Source organism: Sciurus vulgaris (assembly GCF_902686455.1).
Source record: "Sciurus vulgaris genome assembly, chromosome: 3".
Classification (NCBI taxonomy): domain Eukaryota; kingdom Metazoa; phylum Chordata; class Mammalia; order Rodentia; family Sciuridae; genus Sciurus; species Sciurus vulgaris.
This window is the reverse complement of record NC_136463.1, coordinates 184,963,327-184,988,340: the sequence shown is the minus strand read 5'-3', so window position 1 is coordinate 184,988,340 and position 25,014 is coordinate 184,963,327. Positions and strand designations below refer to the sequence as shown.

General features: G+C 50.0%; 1 protein-coding gene across 11 annotated transcripts in view; it reads right to left on the bottom strand.

Annotated features, from left to right (window-relative positions):
- Nucleotides 1-25,014, bottom strand: part of AGAP1 (ArfGAP with GTPase domain, ankyrin repeat and PH domain 1) — a 479,134-nt gene that overhangs the window by 155,051 nt on the left and 299,069 nt on the right. For all 11 annotated transcript variants that reach the window (XM_079132266.1, XM_079132265.1, XM_079132259.1 and 8 more), the window contains one exon: nucleotides 9,791-9,959. In XM_079132266.1, the coding sequence (XP_078988392.1) occupies nucleotides 9,791-9,959 (169 nt within the window). The remainder of the gene's footprint in view (nucleotides 1-9,790; nucleotides 9,960-25,014) is intronic.

Below are 25,014 nucleotides of genomic sequence, written 5' to 3'. Positions count from 1 at the left end.
TAATGAATTATTAAATTGCTGTCAGAGCCTACTCCCATTGAACCTGGCTTCTGGAGGCAGATGGCACATGATACTGTTGGATTCTTTTCTTTAGGAAAAATAATTCTCAATCCACAAGGCTTCCCCCTGCAAGGGCTCTTCCAGTTGGCCGGAAGGGTGTTCAACGGAAGCACGCAGTGTGTGCATCAGAGGAGGTGCTGTGACCAAGTCCCAAGGTGTGGGGAACCCCTCAGCAGCAAGGCCCTGCTCCAGTCGGGACACACGGGGGCTGGCATGGCGCACCTCGACGTGGAGCGCACTCCCGAGTTATTAAAATGTTTTCTAGACCGTTTGAAACTAAACAAAGAAAAACTTTGTTTCTCTGAGACAACAGCGGATCTCATTTTGGTGCTGCGTGATTTTTTTTTTTAATAGCTATTACCACTGTAACAGCAGCTTAGCGACTCGCGTCTGCAGTGTGAGCAGTTTTGATAAACAGCCTCTGCGGGCCACACAACGGGGATAATGTATCCTTAAGTACCGCCAATGAGCTGCCATTCTGCACAGCCAATTACTTCTGTGCGTCTGTCACTCAAAGGAAAAATGACTGAGCCCATTAGATCAAACCTTTGTCACTGTTCCTAATGCACTCTTAGGCCTCATTAATCTCCGGGAGCAGCAACAGAGCGGCGGCGGCTCCGCGCCTCCCCCGAGCAGGCCCACGTGAAGCCTCTCATCTCCCCCCAAGTGCTGGCGTTAATCAAGCTCTCCTTATTGCCCCGGTCCCTGTCACGGCGGAGAGCGCTCCCTCTTAAATGCTCTCATTATGACCCATCTTTAGAGCCGGCTAAGTGGAAAAAAAGAGAGAGGGAGAGAGGGAGGAAGAGGACGAGAGAAAGAGGAGAGGAGAGAGCAAGTCCGACCCATTAATATTCATGACAATAATTAGTATTCTAGGTCACTGAATATTCATGCTATTAGTTTGGTTTTTTATGGGCTTGCTGGATGTCCTGATTGCTGGAGTGTGGAGAAAACAGCACGATGAGACTTCAGATGTCAACGGCAGTCCAATCCCCAAAACACATTTGCCATCCCCGCCTCCCCACCCCCGGGAAAATCAGCGCCAACCCTCTGGATGGCTGGCCATTCCGACCACTGGGGCCCAAAGTGGGGGAGGCGGAGGAGAAAGGGCGAGGTTTCCTTTTGCAGAGGTCTAGGCACCGATCTGGTTAGGATAAGATCATCCATAATTACAGAGACCAAACAAAGACACACACTGGAGAGAGGAAGACAGCCGTGGTCCTAGAACAAACGTCACCACCAGGAGTCATGGAGAACAGCGGTCACGAGAGAACTAAGGAGACACCCTTGAGACCCACGGAAGCCACCACCTGAAGTCACTGAGGACAGCGGCCATGACACAGAACTGTGGAGACACCCCTGAGACCCAGGGAAGCCACCACCAGGAGCCACTGAGGACAGCGGCCATGACACAGAACTGTGGAGACACCCCTGAGACCCAGGGAAGCCACCCCAGGAGCCACTGAGGACAGCGGCCATGACACAGAACTGTGGAGACACCCCTGAGACCCAGGGAAGCCACCCCAGGAGCCACCGAGGACAGCGGCCATGACACAGAACTGTGGAGACACCCCTGAGACCCAGGGAAGCCACCCCAGGAGCCACCGAGGACAGCGGCCATGACACAGAACTGTGGAGACACCCCTGAGACCCAGGGAAGCCACCCCAGGAGCCACCGAGGACAGCGGCCATGACACAGAACTGTGGAGACACTCCTGAGACCCAGGGAAGCCACCACCAGGAGCCACCGAGGACAGCGGCCATGACACAGAACTGTGGAGGCACTCCTGAGACCCAGGGAAGCCACCATCAGGAGCCACCGAGGACAGCGGCCATGACACAGAACTGTGGAGACACCCCTGAGACCCAGGGAAGCCACTACCAGGAGCCACTGAGGACAGCGGCCATGACACAGAACTGTGGAGATACCCCTGAGACCCAGGGAAGCCACCACCAGGAGCCACTGAGGACAGCGGCCATGACACAGAACTGTGGAGACACCCCTGAGACCCAGGGAAGCCACCACCAGGAGCCACTGAGGACAGCGGCCATGACACAGAACTGTGGAGGCACCCCTGAGACCCAGGGAAGCCACCACCAGGAGCCACTGAGGACAGCGGCCATGACACAGAACTGTGGAGGCACCCCTGAGACCCAGGGAAGCCACCACCAGGAGCCACTGAGGACAGCAGCCATGACACAGAACTGTGGAAGCACTCCTGAGACCCAGGGAAGCCACCCCAGGAGCCACCGAGGACAGCGGCCATGACACAGAACTGTGGAGACACTCCTGAGACCCAGGGAAGCCACCACCAGGAGCCACCGAGGACAGCGGCCATGACACAGAACTGTGGAGGCACTCCTGAGACCCAGGGAAGCCACCACCAGGAGCCACTGAGGACAGCAGCCATGACACAGAACTGTGGAGGCACTCCTGAGACCCAGGGAAGCCACCCCAGGAGCCACTGAGGACAGCGGCCATGACACAGAACTGTGGAGACACTCCTGAGACCCAGGGAAGCCACCACCAGGAGCCACCGAGGACAGCGGCCATGACACAGAACTGTGGAGGCACTCCTGAGACCCAGGGAAGCCACCACCAGGAGCCACTGAGGACAGCAGCCATGACACAGAACTGTGGAGACACCCCTGAGACCCAGGGAAGCCACCACCAGGAGCCACCGAGGACAGCGGCCATCACACAGAACTGTGGAGACACCTCTGAGACCCAGGGAAGCCCAAAGAGGTTTCTTGGCTGCCCTCACTGCCACCACAGGGATCCTGCCAGCAGAGAACAGGGTCTACTCAGTCCTACCCACGTGCCTATGCTCTCTACTCAAAGGCAATCTAAGGATCTTCTTTCCTCTTAGCATAACTACTATGATGAATCAGTGACAGGATTCTGGAAAGTCGCCCTGGGCCAAAATACTGAAGGCATGTGATGCGCTCTCCCAGGGGAACAGTTAGATGTCCCCAGCTCAAAGACAAGGAAGCTTCAGTTCAGAGACCCCTGAAGCGGCCCCCAGGTGGAACCTGGCTTCAGTATGGCTTCTGACTGCCAAGCCTCCACTCTTGTTGACTGTGCTTTCCTGCCCTCTACTCCAGCGTCACCATAACTGCCAGCTACGGGCACTCTGTACTCTGTCACTTGTGGACAGTTCCACCAAACCAGCCTGGTCAGAAACAGACCAGAAAACATTGTGGGCACTTCACTGCCTTCTCTGCAAGCACAGCTGAAATAAAAGTTGGGAGATTCTCTGAAGTGTGGCTTCTGGTGAGTTCCCATTAGTATGGTAACCCAAGACAAAGGGGGCAGATGCCAAAGACATGGAAAAGGAGCAGCCAGGACATCCTGACCAGGGAGTGCTCTTGGAGGAAGGGAAAGGCGGTGGGGGAGTTGAGCCAGGCCTCACATCAACAAGAAATATCTTTTGGATTCTTCTACTATTATCCTTTTTTCTTTTTTGTTCTGGAATAGATCCTTAAATCATTTTTAAAAAGTCCTGGACCCCTGTATGTTGTCTAATGAGGTCTCTTTTCTACCTTCATTTGAATGGCAGTGATTAGGCCTTGCAGAGACTTCTAGGTTCAGCATCACCTGTCTTTGGAAGGGAATACCTGCGTTATCTCCGAGCATCCCATGTTACTCTGGGAAGTCTCAGTCGCTCAGCTCTTGTAGACAACACTGGTCTCCTCTCTTGGATGTTCTGCGGGACTTTCTTCTAACTTTTACAGAGCTTCCTCTCCCATCCAACTTGATGTTGGTCTCTGTAGATGTCCTGGTTCATCTCCAGCATATTTTCTTCTACTATATCTTGAACTGCCAATGTTGTCTTTAGCCCCATTCTTTATATTATCTAACCTGTGGACGATTTTTAAAGTATTTTTTTGTGATTGTTTTTTTCTCTAATTTCTGAGAACTCTTCATCCTCTGGTCTCTCCATTGAGCTTTCCTGGTTTGCTTTATCTCACCTGAATCACTGTCTCCACGGCATAATTGTGGCACCCTGTTTTTTCGGTCCCCAAACTGGTTTATAACCTTTCATGGTTGATCTCGCACGGTGTGACTCTGCCCAGCGTGCTGCTTAAAAGGTAAGCAGGGCAGCACCGTGCTCGTCAGAGGTGCTGGGTGTGCATCTGTCTCCTGGCCCGCTGTGAGCTGCGGCCTGGGATTCTCAGCATGTGCGCACTGTGTTGCATTTCTAAATCACCTCGAAGGGTCTGCTCAGAGGGCTGCAGTGCTGTCAGGAGAAGGGTGGCTCAGGATAGCACCTCAGATAACAAAACCCATGACAGTGGTGCAGAATCTTAGGGCCCAGAAGATTCAGTTTTGTAAATCCATACTTCACAACACCACAGTCAATTTTCTCAAGGGCTGCATTTCAACTATAATGACCAAATCAATGACAACCAAGGTGTTAACTTGGTTTTTCAGGCTGGAAAATGTTCGCTAAACTGTCATGAAGAAATGATGTGCCACTGACTTGGATTATTCATTTTTAACATATATTCTGTGCATCTTAATTTTTTTTTTTTTTTTTTTTGGTGGTTCTGGGATTGAACCCAGGGCCTTGTGCATGCAAGGCAAGCTCTCTACCAACAGAGCTATACCTCCAGCCTCATCCTAATCTTGCACTAAAAACAGTTTGGTAATAAGTGGTTTTAAAGTAATACTAGCACAATTAAAAAAAATAACTTCACATAATTGTTGCACCCTACTTTGTTGCAAAAATATCTGGTATAAAGTCTGCGACAAATTATGCAGTGACATAGGGTACGTGTACGTGACCAACCGCTTAGATCTTTCTGATGACAGTAATGATGATTTCCTTTTATATTTACTTCCCAGGTCTCGCCTTCTGCCTTCCAGGATCAGCTGTCCTTTGGTCTTGCACATTCCTCTTGTCCTCCTGGGGACGTTGTGATGGCCCACTCACATGCATGAATAAAATCAGGCAGCTGAGGCGACAGATTTCTCTAGAGCCTCGAGCAACTTGCTCCTGAAGGTGACGGCTGGCTGCGGGCTCCGAGCAGGTGTGTGGCACACAGGGCTGGTGGGTTTCAGCTTAGACAACTGTGTGGTCTCTGGGCAGAGCTGCCTTGCCTTGCCAGTTACCTATTTTTCTTGGCCATTGTATAGAAGTCTGTTTCCCCGCTTTTCAAGCACTAGCCCTGGCCAGAGATGCTACTCTCCCCAGGGGTTATTCTCAGTGAAGATGCTGCTCTCTCTGTGGGGCTGGGGCAGGGACACTGGCTGGCTCTTCCTGAGATCATCTCCAGGCTCTGGGGTCACAGCCCAGTCCTGTACTCCACTCCTGCCACACAGCGTTAGGGACTCCCTGCTTCACTGCAGCTGGGCCACAAAGAGAGCGCCAGGCTCAGGTATTAGCACCTAAGCTAGCTGTTTTGACAGTGAGTTTCTTCCCACTTCTTCCCAAGCCCTGGCAAAAACCGAAAGGAAGAGCACCCCTTTTCCCACATTTCAATGTGTGAAATGCGGTCACTATTTTAAAGCTAGCCAACTACTTCTCAAGGTATCAGGAATAATGGACAACTCTCCCCGGCAGCAGCATTCTATCTAACCGCCACGGCACTGCCAGCTCTCTCCATCTCACCCATGTGCTTCTCTTCTGACTCTGCCACCCCTGCTGGGGTGATAGGCTCCCAGAGGGGCAGTCTGGTCCTGCCCCCTCCCTGCAATGTCCAGAGCATTAATGAGGGTTGGCCATGCAGCAGACTCAATAGTAATGGAAAATCAAAGGCACAGGAGGCCAAGCAAAACGGTATCTAGATCATTAAGTGGGTTGGTAGAACTTGGGGTCGACACTGATATAGTCAGGCACTGTCACATCTGAACTGGGGATGCTTCATTGAAATGTAACTATTCTGCAAAACTAAGAGAAGCATCCAAATAGATATTCCAACTAATGGGAGTTCAATGAAGTGCCTAGATTCACAAAATGCAAAAACGAGCAGCTCCCTTATATCTGACCAGTTAGATGATATAATGGGCCTCCCTCACAATGCATCAGAAGTGAATGGATTAACAAGACCCAGACCAGATCTAAGTGAAGGAAAACACCAGACTTCATTGGGGAGTATAAAGTAAACCTGAATGGACTGGGAAAGAACTGTGTTCCACAACAAGAAACAGCACAGTGAAGATGATGTCCCTCACACCTAACTGACAGCTGAATGGCAATGCCAGCTAGGATTGGGATGGGTGATGTGGTGGCGGGAGGGAGGTGTCAAGTTACTTTGAAGTTCATTTAAAAAATAAATAAACAAACAGGTAACAGAAGCCAAGAAAAACTAGGGGGTAAAGGAAAAGTTGTCACCCTGCCAGCTAGGAACGGAGCCACCAAACCAAGATAACATGGCCAATTTAGCCAGTCTAGCCAAGGCAAGAGGACCAGCCACAGTGGGTCAGTGGAACGGATTTGAGGGGCCAGAAACAGTGGGTATGAGGAAAAGCTCAGCTGCACAATAAGGACATGCAGCCTCACGGAGGACGACACTCAGCAGAGAGAGCAGGGGCAACTGGCAGCCTGCTGCTACTTCCTGTCTCACACAATGGATTCAGACGGGTCAAAGGAGGATAGGAGGTTAGTTATATTTTGTAAAAAGGGAAAAAGAAACAATAAGAAAGCTGTAAATGTGGTTATACACATATATAAACAGATGATTTCAGATTTACTGAAGTTTTCTATACAGTTTAAAACAGAAACCCTAGAAGTATAAGACATATGATTTGACTATATAATGAAAAAAAGGGAAAATTTCTATATAGAAATAAGACCATAAGATTTAAAAAGCAGATAATAAACTGGAAAACTCTGAAAAATATAATATAAAACATTAATATCCTAAGTATAAGAAGAAGCCTTACATATCAATAAGAAAAAGGCAAGTGCCTAGTGAAGAAATGGCAAAGGATCCATCTGAATGACTGCAGGAGACATGGTGGCCAAGGAACATGCGAGAGGCTCAGTCTCACTCCCACCGAAGAAATCCAGACAAAGCAGGAGGTACTCTGATCAATCAGCATAGAGTAAGAATGAAGCCACAGGAGCACCACCCAGTTGGTGGGGAGGATCGGCTGGCCCAACGACGGGCAGGCCCAAACCCACGCCTTCCGGAGACGTGGACGCTTGGGCGGTGCTGCCCACTGGCCGGCACTCGGCTCATGATTTGCTCTCCAGCAATAACAGGCTGCAGGCACAAAAATGCAGGTCCAGGCACATGTCAGGCCCCTGGGGGGGCAGCCATCCCGAGAAGGGAAGGCAGGGGACGCTGACCCAGGCCAGCAACACTGAGATCAGACAGTGAATCCCACAAGTGCAGGAAGCACCAAGGCCGACCGGCTGCTCCAGCTGACCCAGAACTCCCAAGGAGCCAAGAGCAGCATTCCAGGAGTGGAGAGCGAAGGGACAGGGTGGCCCAGGGCTCCAGGGGAAGCGAGGCTGTGCTCGGTGGAGAGCCGCACCCCCTCAGCACGGCAGAGCTGTACCCCAGGTTCCATCTGAGCATGTTAGGAATGATTTTAGACACAGGAAACTCATTTTTCAAGAGCAATTTAAAGTATGAAAACTCAGATTGTCAATGCTTTGATTTCTTCAGCAAGAAAGAAGGTATCATTTTGCAGATTCACGTTCAGTTTAGGAGGTTGATATGAATTAAAATCCTTCAACGTTTTAATGGAGTCCCTGCCTCCCCCAAGGGCTGATGCTGCCCCAAGCTGAGGGTGTGGCCACGGGGAAGCCACCTTCACTCTGCCCAAACCCTCTCACTTGTCGACACCAAGGGTCTCACTGAGAGTGAGACTGGGCCTTGGAAATGCCTTCTGGAAACATCTCCCACCAGTAAAGGAAGAATCCATGACGTAACCCATGCCATGGAGGTGGAATGGTGTATGTGGCCGTTCACATTTTTGTTTATAATGAAAACACTTAATTTTCCTTAGGACGAGTGGATTTCGGCACCAGGGACCTTCAGTCTCAAGACAGACGCTCGAGGTCCCCATCTTACCCGCTCCACACCACTCCTCAGGGCTGCTCCCTCATCCTGTACACCAGAAGATTCCTGCCTGTTTCCCCCTCAGCACAGCTGTCCCTGTGCTGGAGGCCTGAGCCCACCTCCGTGGTGTCCTTCCACTCCCTGGGCGCCCCCCATGGGCCTGCCCCTGTCCTTCCTGGCTCTCTCCCCCACAGGAAGGTGAGACCTGTGTCCCTGGGGCGTAGGACAGTGGCAGGGACACACTGGCTCCATTTGGCCACCTGCGATGTACACACACTTCCAAACACCTTCTGCACGTCACAAACACATGCAAGTTTTGCTCATTAAGAATAAACAAAACACATTACAGATCCCCATTTGTCTAGCAGGTGATTCTGGATTTTGTCAGAAAACTTTCCATAATTTTTTTTTAATAGGAAACTCGATTGACATTTGTTGACTTGAATAAATGCACAAATAGACGTGACGTGGTCAGAAGAGAGGCGAACCGGGGCCAGGATTCCCCCGTGGCCCAGAGTTCCCAGCACAATGCTTTCCACCCAGTCACACATCACCCCAAAAAGGGAACTCTCAAGGACATTTCAGGAGAAAGGTCGGCAGGCCACAGGAGGCCACGAGGAACCACCTCCTGGTCTTTCTGGAAGGAAGACGGCTCTCAGTCTGATGCGTAGCAACAGCATCCACCCGCTGTGCCTTTGCCCCGCCCTTCCATGGGTGCTGCCTGCCTGGCAGGGCTCTCTGCCCCCTGGGAGACCAGGCGAGAGCAGCCTAAGGTGGCGGTGAAGAACCCGCTCAGTGACCGCCCATTGCCACCTGGGACTGTGCAGGCTACCCGCAAAGCCTGATTCTTGCCGACCACCCCTTTCAACACCAAGGTCGTCTGCGCCATTGTGTGGTCAGCACCATCCTCCCTAAAAGTGCCTGGCCTTTAAGAAGGGGAGATGCAGCATCTTCATGGAGCCAAACACATGCTAGAAACTGCTGCGGAGAGGAGTGTGTCGGGGAAGACTGGCTGAAGGCAGAGGGAAGAAAGGGACTCTTGCTGGAGGAAACGGTGAAATACGCCACATGCTGACGGAGCCTGAGTGTGTCCCCTTGCCCCTCCTCTGATAAGCAGTCATGGGAGGTCACCGCCGCCCTGTGATCATTCGCACAGATTCCTAAGTGAAATGGACGAGGACACAGGGGCTTGCACCTGCTCGCCGTGGCCAGGAGCAGCTGAACACACTGAATTCTGAGAGAACACTGACTCTCTGTGATCCCGAGTGAACAAGGAATGATCCCTTTTAAAAGAGAATAGGGAACTAACGTTGCATTAGAGGACGACAAATGGTAGTTAAAACTAAGCCCGGGGTGTTGAATTCCACAGGCCAAGTGTTTCCTTTCAACTTTGCTCCAAAAAGTTTTTCTACTTTTGTACATATTGTCACCAGACTTATTAATTCTTGATACCTTGTCAATCAGTTCTGTTTCTTTGAAGGAAAGCCCATAAGTAGCCATTTCCTGTTTAAAACTCAGCTTTCAACCTCCAGCCCAGGGCAGGTCCGGGAGCCTGGTTTGCTCAGCGGAGAGCCCAGAGGCGCAGAGGAAGGGAGCAGACCTTTACCCACACCGAACGTCTCCACTGGCCGAGGAAGCCCGAGCCCGTCCACCAGTCGCGCCATCTGTCACTGCTGCCACACTCGATCCCTCCGGGTGTCTGTGGTCAGCTTACCTGAATTTGGTGAGATGTGTAAACTGCTCATGTCCTTGGACAGGCCGTTGGTTTTAGGGCTGGAGATGGGTGCGCAGGCCGACGTGGCTCGGGGTGGCCTCTTCCCTGGGACTTTCACGGTGGTCCTCAGAAGATCGATCTCTTTACCGTGAACATTCTGCATGTAATCCTGTTCAAAACGTTAAACACCCAAGAGAGATTAAAAGGAGGACCTCTACAATCTAGGACGCGCGGTTCTATCAGACGTCAGCAGCTGTAATCCCACCACCCTTGCCCTGTGGAAAGACCTTCAAAATCATTGGCTCTCATTTGTCTGGAGTAGGTGCACCACTACGGCCTTTCCACCCAAGTTTGCATCTGTGTCCTGAGCTCACCCAGGACCAGAAACACAGAGTGACCTAGGAGACGCTTCCCTCATGTTGGAGGTCAAGTATACACACAAACTCCTAATTTTAAAACTCTTATTAGATGGCACATTAGGGACCTGGAATCACCCTATAAATTCTAGGCAATATTCTGTGGCATGTGACTGTATTTCCTGATCCTTGTCTCAGCTGAGAATACCATTGAACTTCTAGGTAAGACTGGCTGTGTGGTGGGAAGCCAGGAAAGCTGTGTGCAGAGCTGAAGGCTCAGCCGAGGGCGGGGAGATGTCTGAAGGGAGGGCGGCATGGTGTTGAAAGAGACTGGTGTGTCATGGACGGGCGGAAGGAATCTGATGTTCGCAAGCATGTGGATCACTTGGTCCCTGCGTACTGTGCTTCTCCAAGACGTTCACCTGCCATACTCTAAGAGGTTTTTGCTCTCTGTACAGGGGAGGTGAGAGTCCTAGGTAGGCAGGGGAGCTCTCTGTACAGTCACTTAACACATCACCTTGTAGCAAAGCACTGGAGAGCTGGGTAACGGGGGGGGGGGAGGCAGAAGGTAAAAAGGCAATCACTGTGGTTTGGATAACTGTCCCCCAAGACCCACCTGTCAAAAAGGTTGGTCCTCAGCCTGTGGTGCTACTGGGAGGTGGGGAACCTTTAGGAGGCAGGGCCTAGTGGGAACCAGTTAGGTCACTGGGGGTGTGTCCTCAAGAGGGGATGGTGGGACCCTTCCTGTCTTGCTCTGTGCTTCCATGAGGTGAGCAGGCCTCCTCTGCCACACGTTCAGGCCATGATGTGCTAGGCTGCTACAGGCCTGAAGCAATAGGTTAAGCAACCACGGGCCAAGCCTCTGAAGCCATGAGCCAGAATACACCTTCACTTCTTGTAAGTCGGCCATCTCAGGTATATTTTGTCAAAGTAAGGAAACGCTAACTGTAACAGAAATTGAGAGGCAGGGTGCAGGTCTGTTGGTGAGCCAGGAGTTACCGACCCTTTTATGCACTATTGTTATTATTTTTGATATGGGAATGAATCTCTTGGTAGACAGGGTATTTTAAGCACTCTGGACACATTAACTGAATCATGAATTATGAAATGATAATAGCCTAAATCACCCTCAGATAAATGATATTTCAAGTGTTTAAGAATAAGCAGGAAGTAGGAATAAACATATCTTTTTCTTTGGCAGGTTCTTGGAGGATTCCTTTTAGGTTCTAAATCTCAGAGATTTGTATTTATTATCTGTGACTGAGGTCAGGTCAGTGTGACTTTAGAACTGCCAGCCAATCCTGCCTGCTGGCTGCAAGGGACCAGGCGGGTTGGGAAGTGAGCTGATGCCTGTAACTGCACACCATGTGACTGACCTAGGCAGAGGAAAACCAGGTACCAGCAGAGCGCCGGGGAGGAGGCCTCAGCTTGCAGGATGAGCAATGCCAGTCAAAGGGAATAAGGAGAGACAGAGCGAGGTTGGGGGACCCAAAGAAGGCTCCTTGGCTTCTGGGAAGGAGGCCGGTGATCTTCTAACTGGGCGCAGAACGACGTTGATGATCGGTAGGTGGAGGGCTGGAGGGAGCCTTTAGTTTGTCGACATGCAGGACATTTGCAAATCGAAGGGATGGTGTGACAGGACCAAGAGGCCAAGACTCCAGTTTGGGGACAGGCATGTGAGCATGGGATGCAGGTAAGCAGAGCTGCCCTCTCATCACCCAACGGCGGGAGGGGAGGCTGGGGAGTCACCAGTGCAGACCTCTCTACAAACCAGGCACTTGGCTGGGGAGGCCAGAGCGGACTCCAGGGAAACAATGCAGGGATTCCCCCTGAGGAGGAGGGTGGGAATTGGGTAGGCGAGGGGAGATGTGCAGAGGGGAGATTCAGACCCCTGCAGGTGCTCAGGCACCGGCTGCAGGAGAAGACCTGCAGGGCCCTGGTGGCTTCCCAAGGACAGACCGCAAATGGCCAACTCTTGGAATGGGACAAAAGCTCCGAAACTGAGGTCAGAAACGGGAGGATGAACGGTGACTGTGGACACTGGAGAGGGATCAGAAGCCACCTCCATGCTGTTGGGTGTTCCTCAGCAGAGGGTCAGCCACCCAGAGAGAAGGTGCTGGGTGCACCCCGGACACCAGCCCGGGGTGGGGGGGGCGAGTACCAGAGGTGCTGGCTGAGTCACCTGAGTCCTCAGGGCAGGTCAGCAGGGGACAGCCACTGCCACCCTGGAGAGGTGAGCTGCGGGGAGGGGAAGCAGAAGGTTGTCTCCAGGCCAGGAACTCCCGTGCGGGCCCCGAGAGAAGAACCCCCATCAACGACACGAGGCCCGACTCCCCAAAACAACCCACCATGAAAGAAGATGTGGTCAGGAAAGGGTGTGGAAAGACCGGGAGAAAGAAAAACTACTACTGTGCAATCAGACTGAGAGCTGAGGTAGGCTGGGAGAAAGGCAGGGCCCTCGTGACCGAGCTCAGCATGGAGGACGGCCAAGGAAACCAGGTCGGAGGAGAGCCAGCCTTGGCTGGCGTGGGTCATTAAAAGAAAGGTTGTTCCCCGCATCTTAACTGACTTCCATTAATATCTGCCCAAAATGTGCAACTCCAAGTTTCAAAACCAAAGTTAATGCTTGTAAATGACGAACTCCTTCTTGCGTAGTTACTCCTTTAAAAACACCAACTTGCTATAACTTTCTCCTTTAATGCCAATTCTTAACAAATTAAAATACAATAACAGGAGTGTAATTGAGCATTTATTGCTTATGAGCTCTAAAATGAGGCTAATCAGAGAGCGACTAAGCCTCAGCGTGGGTCCTTTTAATAGGCATGTTTTAACATACAATAACCAGGATATTTTATTTAAAATTATTATAGAAATGTACCGAGTGTCTGCTCTTTGGATCTGAACGTGGCAAGGGAAGACATTCATCTTCAGCTCAGCATGGGCTGGGGTCTGTTTTCTTGCCTGAGTTAGGCGCTGAAACTTCAGAAGGACTGGCTCTAGAATCTCAGAATATCAATTTGACAACTCCTTTATTTCAAGCCACTTACAAAAATGCTAGATGTTTACAAAGTACAGTTCCCCCAAAATCCCCCGACCTGGTGCTTCACAAACAGGTGGAATGCAAGGACACGGGTGTCTGTGGCATCTAGAGTCTCCCAAGAGAAACTGCACTGAGTTTCCTACTTTTGAGAGAACTCGACCTTTTCATCCTTCCCCAGCCTGGCACCTGAGGAGCAGGCGCTGTGGCCCCTGAACGATGTGGCATCCTCAGAAGCAGGAGGCGCACAGCCTTCGTGGGTCTGGGGTAGGGACCTCGCCGGGTAAAATAAAGGCAGCAAGCTTGATTTTGATATGCAAATGTTATAGATACTACCCTGTACAACTAACCCTGTTCGTTGTAGAAAATGCTGATCGAAGATAAAAGAGGAAAAATCCCTTTAACAAGGCATGAGGGTAATTCAAAGCCAAGTACTTTTAAACAGCACTTAACAAGTCCCTGGGGCCCACTCAAGAGCCAGGCCCCCCAGAGGTGCCATCTCCTGCCCCTCAACAGCTTGAAAAAGTAGTAATTGCAAACCTATTTGCATTTTTCTTCTCAAGTTGTCCATGCTCATCATGCGGATTATTTTTTCCAAGCAGGCGCCTGAGCAAAGGGACCCGTTCTGCGCGTGCCAACAGCTCCGCGATGGAGCCTGCCGTCCCCTGCACCCTGCCCCCGCACCTTTGCCATCCCTTGTTTTTTACATTTCGCTCCTAATTATGTTGCATCTATTGCCGTACACTTAATTAGCTGCATTAATGTGATTTCTTTTCACATAGTCAAGCAATTAAGAGCTATGATTGAGTTTCATTCAATTAGCCTCAACAAACATGCTAATTGATGTCCCAGATGCAAATGAGGTGCAATGAGAGAAACCTGCTAGCAATTGAGAGCCATGTCAGAGACCCGGAGCTTTCAGCTTGCTGACAGAAGCACAGCTTAACGTGGCTCCCGCCTTCTGCGGAGCTGCCGTAGGAGAAGGATGTGGAGCCATTAGCGCCCCGGTGTACCAGATCACTCCTGATACAGAGAATTAATTGACTTGCAGCTGTACAGTGTTGTCCTAAAAATTCACAGTTACGCGCTCCCAGGACTGGGAGGTTATCCACTGGGTAACAGGGTGCCCCGGCGAGCGGAGCGGTGCGCGGTCCTCATTGACATGCGTTAACGAGACCACCAGAGACACAGGAGACTCTGCCCAGCTACCCACCACCACCGGCAGTCCCGGAGCCCTGCCAGCATGATGGTCTATTCAGTTCTCAGTAAATGGGGAGTTCATCTTCGTCAGCTCTGGGGCATCTGGCACTTGAGTTAAGCTCAAAATACAGCAATCCATCAACAGTCCCTAAAAATACTCTTAGTATATTGATTCTCACTGCCTCAGATCCGGAGGTTACCTCTGGCTGTCTGGAGAAGGATGGTTTGCTGATGTATTCATAGAGGTACCAAAAGCAGTCAGCAAAATCTTGAAGCTAAACCGAAATGCATAAACCATCTGACTGGCATCTTGAAACTAGACCTTCAGAAAAATGCACAAGGCGCTGGAAATCTCACCGCTTAAATTGTACCTGCTACAAACACAGACAAGGCAATCCACATACACCATTTTTATGTATGCTTTTTAGAAGAATTAAAACTCTTATCATCACAAGATGATGGACAAAATAATGCAAATTTTGGTTCAAGTTTCCCCACTATGTTCTGGTTTCTAACGATACACGTATTCATAAATTTAGTCTTTTTTTTTTTTGGTACTGGGAATTGAACCCAGGGCACCTCACCACTTAACCCTTACTCCTTCTCATTTTTTATTTTGAGACAGGGTCTCACTAAATTGCTGAGGGGGGTTTCATTAAGTTACTGAAACTGCCTTGAACTTGTGATTCCCCCTCCTCAGCCTCACCAGCTGCTGGGATTACAGGTGCGCACTCTGGATCCAGCTAAAATTAGCATTTTATGGTGACATATGATACTTTAGGTTAGATAACTCTTCAGACATGCTAAAACCCATCTTTTTTAACATAGCCAACTGAACTGTTTCGTAACTTAGCTTAGCAATCCTTAAAATGTGACCCTTGACGGCCTATCAGGGGACTTGGGAGTTCAGTAAAATTTTCAAAACAATCCTAGGCATCATTGCCTTTGAATCACTGTGCAGAAGTCTGTTCTGATGGTGCAGAAGTGTAAGAGCTCTGGTACCTGCACGTGAATTGAGGGGCCCACGCTGTACTGGAGGGCACAGTACTACTCACTGTCCTGCTAAGGAAACAAACAGAAACACTCTCACTTAAAAATGTCCCTAGTGAACAAAAAGAAGCTCCTTATTTGTCAGATGTCAGCCCCGGAGCACATGTGTTCTTAGTCCTCTGAGTGCTGACATGGGAGGTGTGTGTGAAGACCAGGGGACTGAAGACGGCGGGTGTCTCTCGGGCAGCACACTGAAGTCCTTTGGAGTTGCCAGCTGAACTAGCCATTTTTTGTGGTGGAACAAAATTTTAACCTGAAAGAATGATTTTTGCCCCATACAGACTAATTATAGTTTGTCAGTCTTGTAACTGGTAGGTATTTTCTAGAAAAACTAACCAAGTGAGCCCTTCATAGAAAACAGTTGACAGTGCTAGTGGCCAGTGATGAAGCCTGAACTCTCCAGCAAAAATGAGGATCTAAAACGTGCATCTCTCAGAATGAGCTTGCCACCTTCCCACTTTCCTGACAGGATTTGTGGTGAAATTAATGAATGTTATGTCTGGATATTAGAGGATGAAAAGTGTCAACATCTGGAAAGAGGCACATTTCATTTCTAAAGTATAATTTTGTTTGAAATGACCAATGCAGAATGTCGCATGCATGGATATAACACACACAAAAAATTAAAGGACAAAGAAGCGGCACAGAAGGAAAAATTTACTGATAGGGTTTCAGATCCTGCACTGTGGTACTAAGTTTTAAGACTCCTGCTGAGCCATGAAGCAGCATGCAAGGGGAGTACCCAAGATCATCTGAAGTGTCTATTAAAATACTTCTACAACACATCTGTGTAAGGACAGATGTCCTTCACATAAGGGAACCGGAACAGCACATCGAGAGAGACTGATTGATGCAGGTATGAGAATCTGGCTCTCGGCCTAAGCCAGGTATCAAAGAGATTTGGAAAAGTATATATCAACACTACTGTTCAAGTGATCTTTTTGATAAAAATATTCTTTATAAGAATATTATTTACATTAACATGCAATGTGTGGTTTATTTATGCAATAAATAATATTATGCGATTTATGCAATATTTTGAAATTTTCTCAGTTTAATTTCTACCATGAGAACTATCAATAGACAAAATGCACATGAACAAAGCTCTTTGGGGTCTCTCCGTGATTTTAAAGGAGGGGAGCAGGTCCTGAGCCCAGTTTGAGGACCTCAGGTCTAGGGTCATGTGTGAAAGCCTGTGGAGGCTGTGTGTGACCAGGGAAGAACACTGGAGCTGGACACTGCAGATGGTGGACATGTGCTCCACATTTGTCTGTCTTCTCCTGGATGAAGAAAAGCGACTCAATTCTTCCTGTTTTCACTACACTTTATGAATGTCCGGGCTCAGAAAGGAAGCAGTAGTTCATTAAGTTCTATTTTTAAAGACTTACTTCTGGGCTAAAAAAAAAAAAAAAAAACCTATGTAAGAGAAACCATTGTTAGATGCACTGCTATTCTCGAACTCCATTTAACATTATTTTCAAAGGAAACTAATCCATAAAGACATATATAGTGCCATCCATTCAAAGAGATCAAGCAAATGTTCAGTCCCACATGTATGAATAATAAACAATAGCCTCATACATAGTCACACTCCTAAAAATACCATGAAAATACTGTAAAACTGGAAGAATCTTCTGGCCACATCCTTTCAGATCATATAACTCAAAAAAGACAATTTCTCCTTCTCTCCAAAGGATCCTGGCCACAATAGCAAGGTAGGAGGTGGCTTCAAAGTGACAAAATTCTATGAGAAATAATTTTGTTTCCCAAGACGGCCAACAGAATTTCAGTGCTTCAGTTTCCAAACTGCCCTGGTGAAGACCCGGACTCGTCAGGGCCAGTGAGCATTACCTGTGGCCATGGCAGAGCAGGTGTCCTGTGCCCGGAACCGAGGCAGAGGCAATGGTTAGGAGACTGTTAGTGCTTCACTGAGTCGAGTGATTATGTCACGTGGTAAGAGGGGAGGCAGGCGAAGCATCAGGGGCCCTGTGGCGCACACACCCTGTGCAATGGTGAGCTCCCCACCGCGGCTGGGGCAGACCTCTGCACCCAGGCTGCTGTGGCTGACACCCAGCCAGCTCCAGTCCAGCACCCATCCAGAGACAGGTCATTACAACACAAATCAAAATAGGAGAGAATCTGACCCAACGAAGGATAGACCCTCTGCTCTGGACTGTACTGGACTGACTGACTGGCTAAGGTGAGCTTCACACTGCGAGAAGGGCCTTTCTCATTCTAGGGTGAACTGAATATCACCTAGTCGTGACCCGTGCATATGGTGGGTGTGAGGAAGGCCAGCCCTTCAGGAAGCGGGCATGGGTGGATTCCAGCACAGTGAACTTCCACTCCTCCCTGGCCCTGGGTTTCAGTATGCAAACGTGCCTGAGGAGGGTGGACCCTTGGCAGGTCGTGGTAACTGAGCTATACGGAAATGTTCGCCGTCAGTGGTACCAAACCAGGCTGTGTGCCTTTAAAACTTCAGGTTTCCTGGGACGAATCTGCTGGGAAATTCAGCACTAAAAGAAGCCATGGACTTCAAAGGTGGCAGAGCACAAGCATCTGTCCTCGGAGGGGGGCAGTCGCCATGGCTCGTCCTCACCACGCGACCTGCGTCAGCACTGAGAACTCCCACTGCAGTTTTTCCCATCCATGGTGAATTCTCAGTGCTTCTCATTTTCAGATCTCCACACAGCTCCATTTCGAGGCCACCTCCCTGGATGTGCAGCTGTGTGGCTTTCACGGGAGTCACTGCTTCCCCGCGTCCGCGGCCCCCAAGGAACTTCACAGCAGCGCACATCAGATCCAGTTCCAACGCAGTGTGGTCCACTCGCCGGTGACCATGATCCTTGGACTTCGTAAACCAAGATGGTCTTCAGAGGCTTGGTTGGTCAGGGCATACGCCTCTGAGATGCCAGGTGGCCGGCCCAGCCCCAGGTCCTCCTCAGAGGCTCACCTGAAGCATGCTCTTCTGCCATTCCGGCTCCCCAAGGCGAAGTCTTTAGAAACAGAGACTACGCCAGTTTAAGTGAGATGATACACAGTTTAAGAGTGCCAGGATCCTCGCTGAAGCTAGCTCTCACTGCTCATGTGATGGGGATACTGAAATATTTCCCCTGACTCTGCGTGGCTATTTCCTGGGCTAAAGATGTGATTCCCAACTGGAGGTAGCAATTCTGACCTGGTAAGCCAGTGGGGGTGACTTTCAAAGCGATTCTTCACTCTGCAGCACAGGGGAAAAAAACATCTTCCCCTGCAAACCCGTGACATTTTCTACTTTTTCTTCCCTTCCTTTTTTTTTTTTTTGGTGGGGGAGGCATGTATATAGTAGTCAGACGTTTTTATTGCACAAAGCCGTCTGGAAAAGATGCAAAACAAAATTGCTAAAATGCAAGAGAAAAAACTAAGGGGTAGAAACAAAAGGCCCCTTCCCTTTGCTTATGGAGTTCAAAGGCATAACATGCAGCACCCTGCAGCAAATGGGAAGCTACACTAATTTTAAAGCCATAAAACGCTATCAAGTGCCCTGCGGGGCAGGACTGCTCAGAAGCTAGTGGCACCTAAATAAGACATGGTTCATTTACTTCGCAGCTTAGCCTAATGTAATCATCAGCGGATTCTTAGCCTAGAGTTGTAACAGGCAAATAGCCCAAGCAGAGGCGGCCCTCCCAGCCATCGAGGGGGCTGCAGCTAGATTGCTGTTGATTAGAAAATTTTTCAGTTTTGACAAGCAGTTAATGAACATAAATCGCCCCTTGATTGGTTTCCATTTGGGGCCACAGGCACACCTGAGAAGAAACAGGCCTCTCCAGCTCCGCCCCTCCTACCTCGCGAGACCCCAGCAACAAGCCGGCAATCAGGTTATGAGCCATAGGAGAAAATATTTATAAAATACAATAATGAAATTCAATTTCTTAGGAGAAGTGAAAAAACATTTCCTCGCTACCCCCCACGGCCATCCTTTCCTGCAGGGAACTTGGTCGTGACTCACTGTCACAGAGGAAAACAGAAGGTTTTGATTTATTTACCTTTTGCAAGAATCTCTGGCCATAATTTGTAACACTAAAAAGGCTGAAAATGGAAGACAAAATGGTACAAATTGGGTACAAAAGATGGCCAGCTCTATGTGACCCATCACGCCGTCTTGGGACTCCACTTGAAGTTGGTGGCTTCCATCCACCAGCCACGCTGTAGACTCTGCAGTATATTTATAGAAATGTGCTCATCCACACGTATGTCCTCTTTCCTCATGTTACTCAGAAAAACAGGAAGGCAGAGTTTTTCAACGCAAGACACCGCCTAGGCAGGGTCTGGGTGTTCAGTGGCTTAACTGTGATAGGGATACAAGTGTGGTGTTCTGTCCAGTCTTGCCTCACTTACACTCACTATCAACATCAGGGAGCCTGAAACAGTGAGGACGCATTGTGGCCATTTCTTAAAATTCCACTTTCCAAACTCTGGAGACTACATAAAATTAACAAAGATTTCCGTGGGCAATAGAAGACTTGATAAAGAATCTAACTTGTGGTATGTCCGTGCAACAGTTGATTGAGCTTTTCAGGATACAAACTTCTACACATGGCTGCAATCCCAGCAGCTCAGAAAGCTGAGGCAGGAGGATTTCTAGTTCAAAGCCAGCCTCAGCAACTTAGTGAGGCCCTAAGCAACTTAGCAAGACCCTGTCTCTAAATAAAAAAATTTAAAAAGGGGCTAGGGACGTGGTTCAGTGGTTAAGTGCCCCTGGGTTTAATCCCTGGCCAAATGAACAAATGAACAAACTAACCAAAACAAGAAGAAGAAGAAGAAAAAAAAAAGAAAAGAAAAAAAAATTATATATTCCCTGAAAATACTTTTGATATCAGGACAGTCATTCTATAGGCTGGGAAATACTGACACACGGGAGAAAAATTTGTATATTCTCTCAATCAAGTTGGATGAATATGAATGAGAAAAATGTTCCCCAGGTCAGCCAAAGCCCGGACTGGGAGTGTCCGGGTCGGGAGGCCCATGTGGCCACATGGTCGTCAGCAGGCTATTTTCAGGCTGTACGGATTCCTGATCAGTGCTTCATATTAAACCCCACAATTTGCTATATTCATGGCTTGGGCCAGCAAGTGTCCCAGTGGTTCCTCTCAACCAGCCACTGGGTAGAGCTGAGTGGCTTTAAAATCCAGCCATCCTCTACAGTTCTCCCACGGTGTGTTTATTAAGACTCGAGCTCCAGGAGGTGGTTGTACACACATCCCCTGCAGCCATATTCCCAATAACCAAGAGGGAGAAGCAATCTGGCCTGTCCACCCATGAATGAACAGACCACAAAACGTGGTCTGTCCATTCAACAGAATATATTCGGCCTTGAAAAAAGAAGAAAATTCTGACACACGCCGCGACGTGGACAGGCTCCGAGGACACTATGCCAAGTGACCGTGCCAGTCACGAGGAGGAGCTGCATATGACATCCCAAGGGCAGTCAAATGCAGAGAGACAGAAAGCAGAGTGGGCTGAGGGGAGGGGTGGGCAATCAGCGTCTTCCAGGTACCAAGTCTCAGTTTTGCAAGATGAAGAAGATCTGGAGATTAGGTGTACAACAACATGAACACTTAACACTGTTGAACTGGGTGTTTAAAAATGATTAAGGTGGCAAATTTTGTTTTTCTGTGACTTTTAAGAATCACAGGCTGCATTCTTTTCCCATGGCTTCAGGGGCTCTAGGCCTAAAAATTGGAGAACGGGCCAAGTATGTGGGTAAACTGCATCCATTTACTCATCAATCCATCCACCCATCCCTCTATTCCTCCAACCATCCACCCATCCCTCTGTCCCTCCATCCATCTACCTATCTATCCACCTATCCCTCTATCCATCTACCTCTCCATCCACTCATTCTTCTATCCCTCCATCCATCCACCTATCCTTCTGTCCCTCCACCCATCTACCTATCTATCCACCTATCCCTCTATCCATCTACCTCTCCATCCACTCATTCCTCTATCCCTCCATCCATCCATTCATTCCTCTGTCCCTCCATCTGCCCAACCATCCCTCTAACCATCTCCTCATCCCTCTATCCCTCCATCCATCCATCCACTCATTCTGCTGTCCCTCCATCTGCCCAACCATCCCTCTAACCATCTCCTCATCCCTCTATCCCTCCCTCCATCTCTCTGCCCACCCACATATTCATCCATCCATCCACCTAGCCCCCCACCCACCCACCTACTCATCATCACTCCATTTGCCTGCCTACTCATCTTTCATCCATGCATCTACCCAGTCTCAGGGATATACTGGAGACAGACTCTACAAGGTCTCTACCCTCAAGGGGCTCCCATTCTTATGGAATTAGGCCTTGAGAAAAGCTAAGAGAACACAAAGAAATGTCCCCAGAGAGTAAGGTGATGGCACAGCCAGCAGGCACATGAAAAGGCCTGGTGGTGGACAATTTGCAGGGGAGGGGACACTTCAGAATGGATTGGAAAGATGAGCAGGCACCTGTCTGTCGAGGAGGTAGAGCAGGAAAGAACACTCCCAGCAGGGACAACTGCACTGTGAAGACCTGAAGGCCAGAGGGCATGGTAAGTGTTGGGAGCTAAGAGAAATCCAAGAGCATGTGAGGAAGGGCGGGACACAATCCTTAAGAGGTAGGCAGGGACGGGAGAAGGCCAGGCTGGAACCGCACGACAAGGAGTGAGCACATTTTCTACTCCACCATTAAATGGAAGGAAATGAATATAAACAGGATGAGAACTCCACAGAGGAACTAAGAAGCCACAGGAGGAACTGCTGACCTCTACACGGGGAAAACTTCACAGCAGGGTGCAACTCCAGCTGAACTGAGCTGGAAGGTCGGCTCAGGGGTGGGAAGACAATTTGGGGAATCACCTCTGTAAGTGTGACGTCTGCAGTCTTCCTGGATGAATTCCCAGGAAGGAAGGAAGGAGAAGGCCAAGACGTTAGATGGTGGGAAATGAGCCAGCAATCGATCACAGCATAATTGGCCTTGAGAGGCTTGGTGACATGCATGTGCACCAAGTCCCACAGCTCCGCATGTTGCTTCAGAGGCCACCATGGAGGCAGCAGAGCAGTGGCAGGATTGAAAACCTCAACTGGGGGTGCCAGCCCAGCATGCCGCCATCCCGCACACCAGATGTACCGGCTCGGAGAACCTCAACTGGGGGTGCCAGCCCAGCATGCTGCCATCCCGCACACCAGATGTACCGGCTCAGAGAACCTCAACTGGAGGTGCCAGCCCAGCATACCGCCATCCCGCACACCAGATGTACTGGCTCAGAGAGGAACGAGACAATGCCTCTAGAGTCAGGGGGGAGGAGGGAAGGAGCTTTGGAAGCCACAGGGATGCAGTGCACCTCTCCTTGATCCTCTGTAAAAGACAAAGTGAAACAAAGCCGTGCCCACAGCTCTGCCTGCGTGGGAGCGGGCCCTATGTGTGTATGCATGATATATTTGAAGTTGCTTAGAATCCTGCCTTGGTGGAGTTAGCTTTCTATCATGTGACAAATACCGGAGACAATCAATCTAGAAGTAGAAAGGTTTATCTTGGCATGCAATGTCAGTCTAGGGCAGCTCGGCCCCACTTTGGGCCTGTGGCAAGTCAGAACACCATGGTGGCCACAGGCAATAGAGGACACGGCTCCCCTCACGGCAGCTGGGAAGCAAGAGACAGAAAGGGGCCAGGGTTGGATTAGCTCCTTTGAGGGCACCCCAGTAATCTAACTTCCCCACCAGGTCCCACCTCCTAAAGGTTCCACCACTGCCCAGGGGCACTACCCTAGGGGCCAGGCTTCTTAACACATGGGTCTTTGGGGGACATTCAAGATGTAAATGGCAGCACTTAGAAAGAGGCAGATAGCATCTACATATCAAGGTCCTCAAAATGACACTGTACCGCTGGCTCAGTGGCCAGGTCTCCCTGAGAAACTGACCTGCCGGGACACTTCAGATAGTGGTCGGTTTTACTGTTTGGGGGCAGGGGAGCGTGGAGGCCACGAGCAGTCTCAAATGTGGGAGTTCCCGTCGCAACCTGGGCAGAGTCCCAACCCACAAGACTTCTCTCTTCAGTACCAATAATGGCAGAGAAACTTGAAATTCTTTCTGCTTCTGTGGCGCTGTCTCCTGCCACCCTTAGACCTTGCGGAAATACCAGCTGTGGTTCGACCTATTGTTCATGGACCCACTGGCCTAACACAGGCAGTTCAGACTGGAATGGAAATGGTGACTTGTTGCCAGAGCTCCCAATCTGTGCTCCTGGATATCTTTATAATTTCCTAATCTACCTTGAAACGAGTTTTTGGATTTCAGTGGTCTCAGACGTTGTCGTGTTTGTGTAATGCTCTGTGTTTTCTCTCTTCCCACCTCCAACTTGATCTGCCCCTGGCGGGTGGTGGGGGCATGTTGAGTAATGTGACGGTCGATCGCGCCACTCTTTAAAGCAGAAGCAGGACTGCTGATGTGAGGTCTGAGCCCAGGCGATCTTGGGGCAAGGACCCCGTGGAATCACGAGGCTCCCGTGTGGTCAAGCTCGTGGCAACGTGAGCCCTTCAGTACCCAGCAACGCCTACGAGCTGAGCAAGGACCAGGCCAGGGCAGGTGGTGGGGTGACAGCACAGCCTGGGCTCCAGCGGGTGCAGTGGGGGCGGTGGAGGCACACCTGTTGCACAGGTGCAAATGCAAGATGCAGGGCTGGGAGGGCAGGAAGGACCGCCTCCGGCACGGTGGCAAGGCGAAGTAGTCACTTATGCTCGGACGGACACTGCTCTGTACGGCACATGCCCCATCCCACTATGCTCTTCTAGGGACAAGGAGGCCTGTCTCCTCGGGGTGCTCAGCTGTCCCACGGTCCCAGAGCTGAAGCCACTGTGATGGAGAAATGGTGAGGATGATGAGGACTCAGACCTGGGCGTCATAGTTCAGCACGGCCACCTATCATCTCCTGGGGGGACAGCAGCCATCACAGGCGCAGCTGGAATTCCTGCGACAGAGCCGTGTGCAGTGTGTCCTGGGTGGGCAGCCTGTCTGCGACCTGAAGGTTCAGGCAGGAGCCACTGAGTTCTGGGGAGACCAATGGAGGACTTTTCCAAGAGGAACCAAGCGGCCGTGACCTCAAGAAGTCTAAGGGTCCTGGTGGATGTGGGAGGCTGGGTGGATACCGGCGACCCCCATCCTCCAGGCAGCTGTCCTTATTTCATGCGAAGGCCCTGTGTGTCTACAACGGCAAGGACTCCTGGGCATGGGGGTGCAGGCCCACGATCCCAGCTCCTAGGGAGGAGCACAAGTTCAAGGCCAGCCTGGGCGACTTCAAGACCTTCTCGCAAAACAAAACAAAAATTGTTTAGAAAGGGCTAGGGATGTAGCTCAGTAGTAGAGCATTCCTGGGTTCAACCCCCAGTGCTGACTAAGTAAACGAACAGAGTCACCATGGGCGCACCCAGCAGGAATCGCAGCTCATACGCCACCCTCTCCGTGAACAGCGTCTCAAGAACACCTACTTAGGAATCAGCTCAGATATCGTTGTTGTTTTTACATCAGTGAAGAAGTGAAGTTTTGCATGATTCAGAAATCAGGAA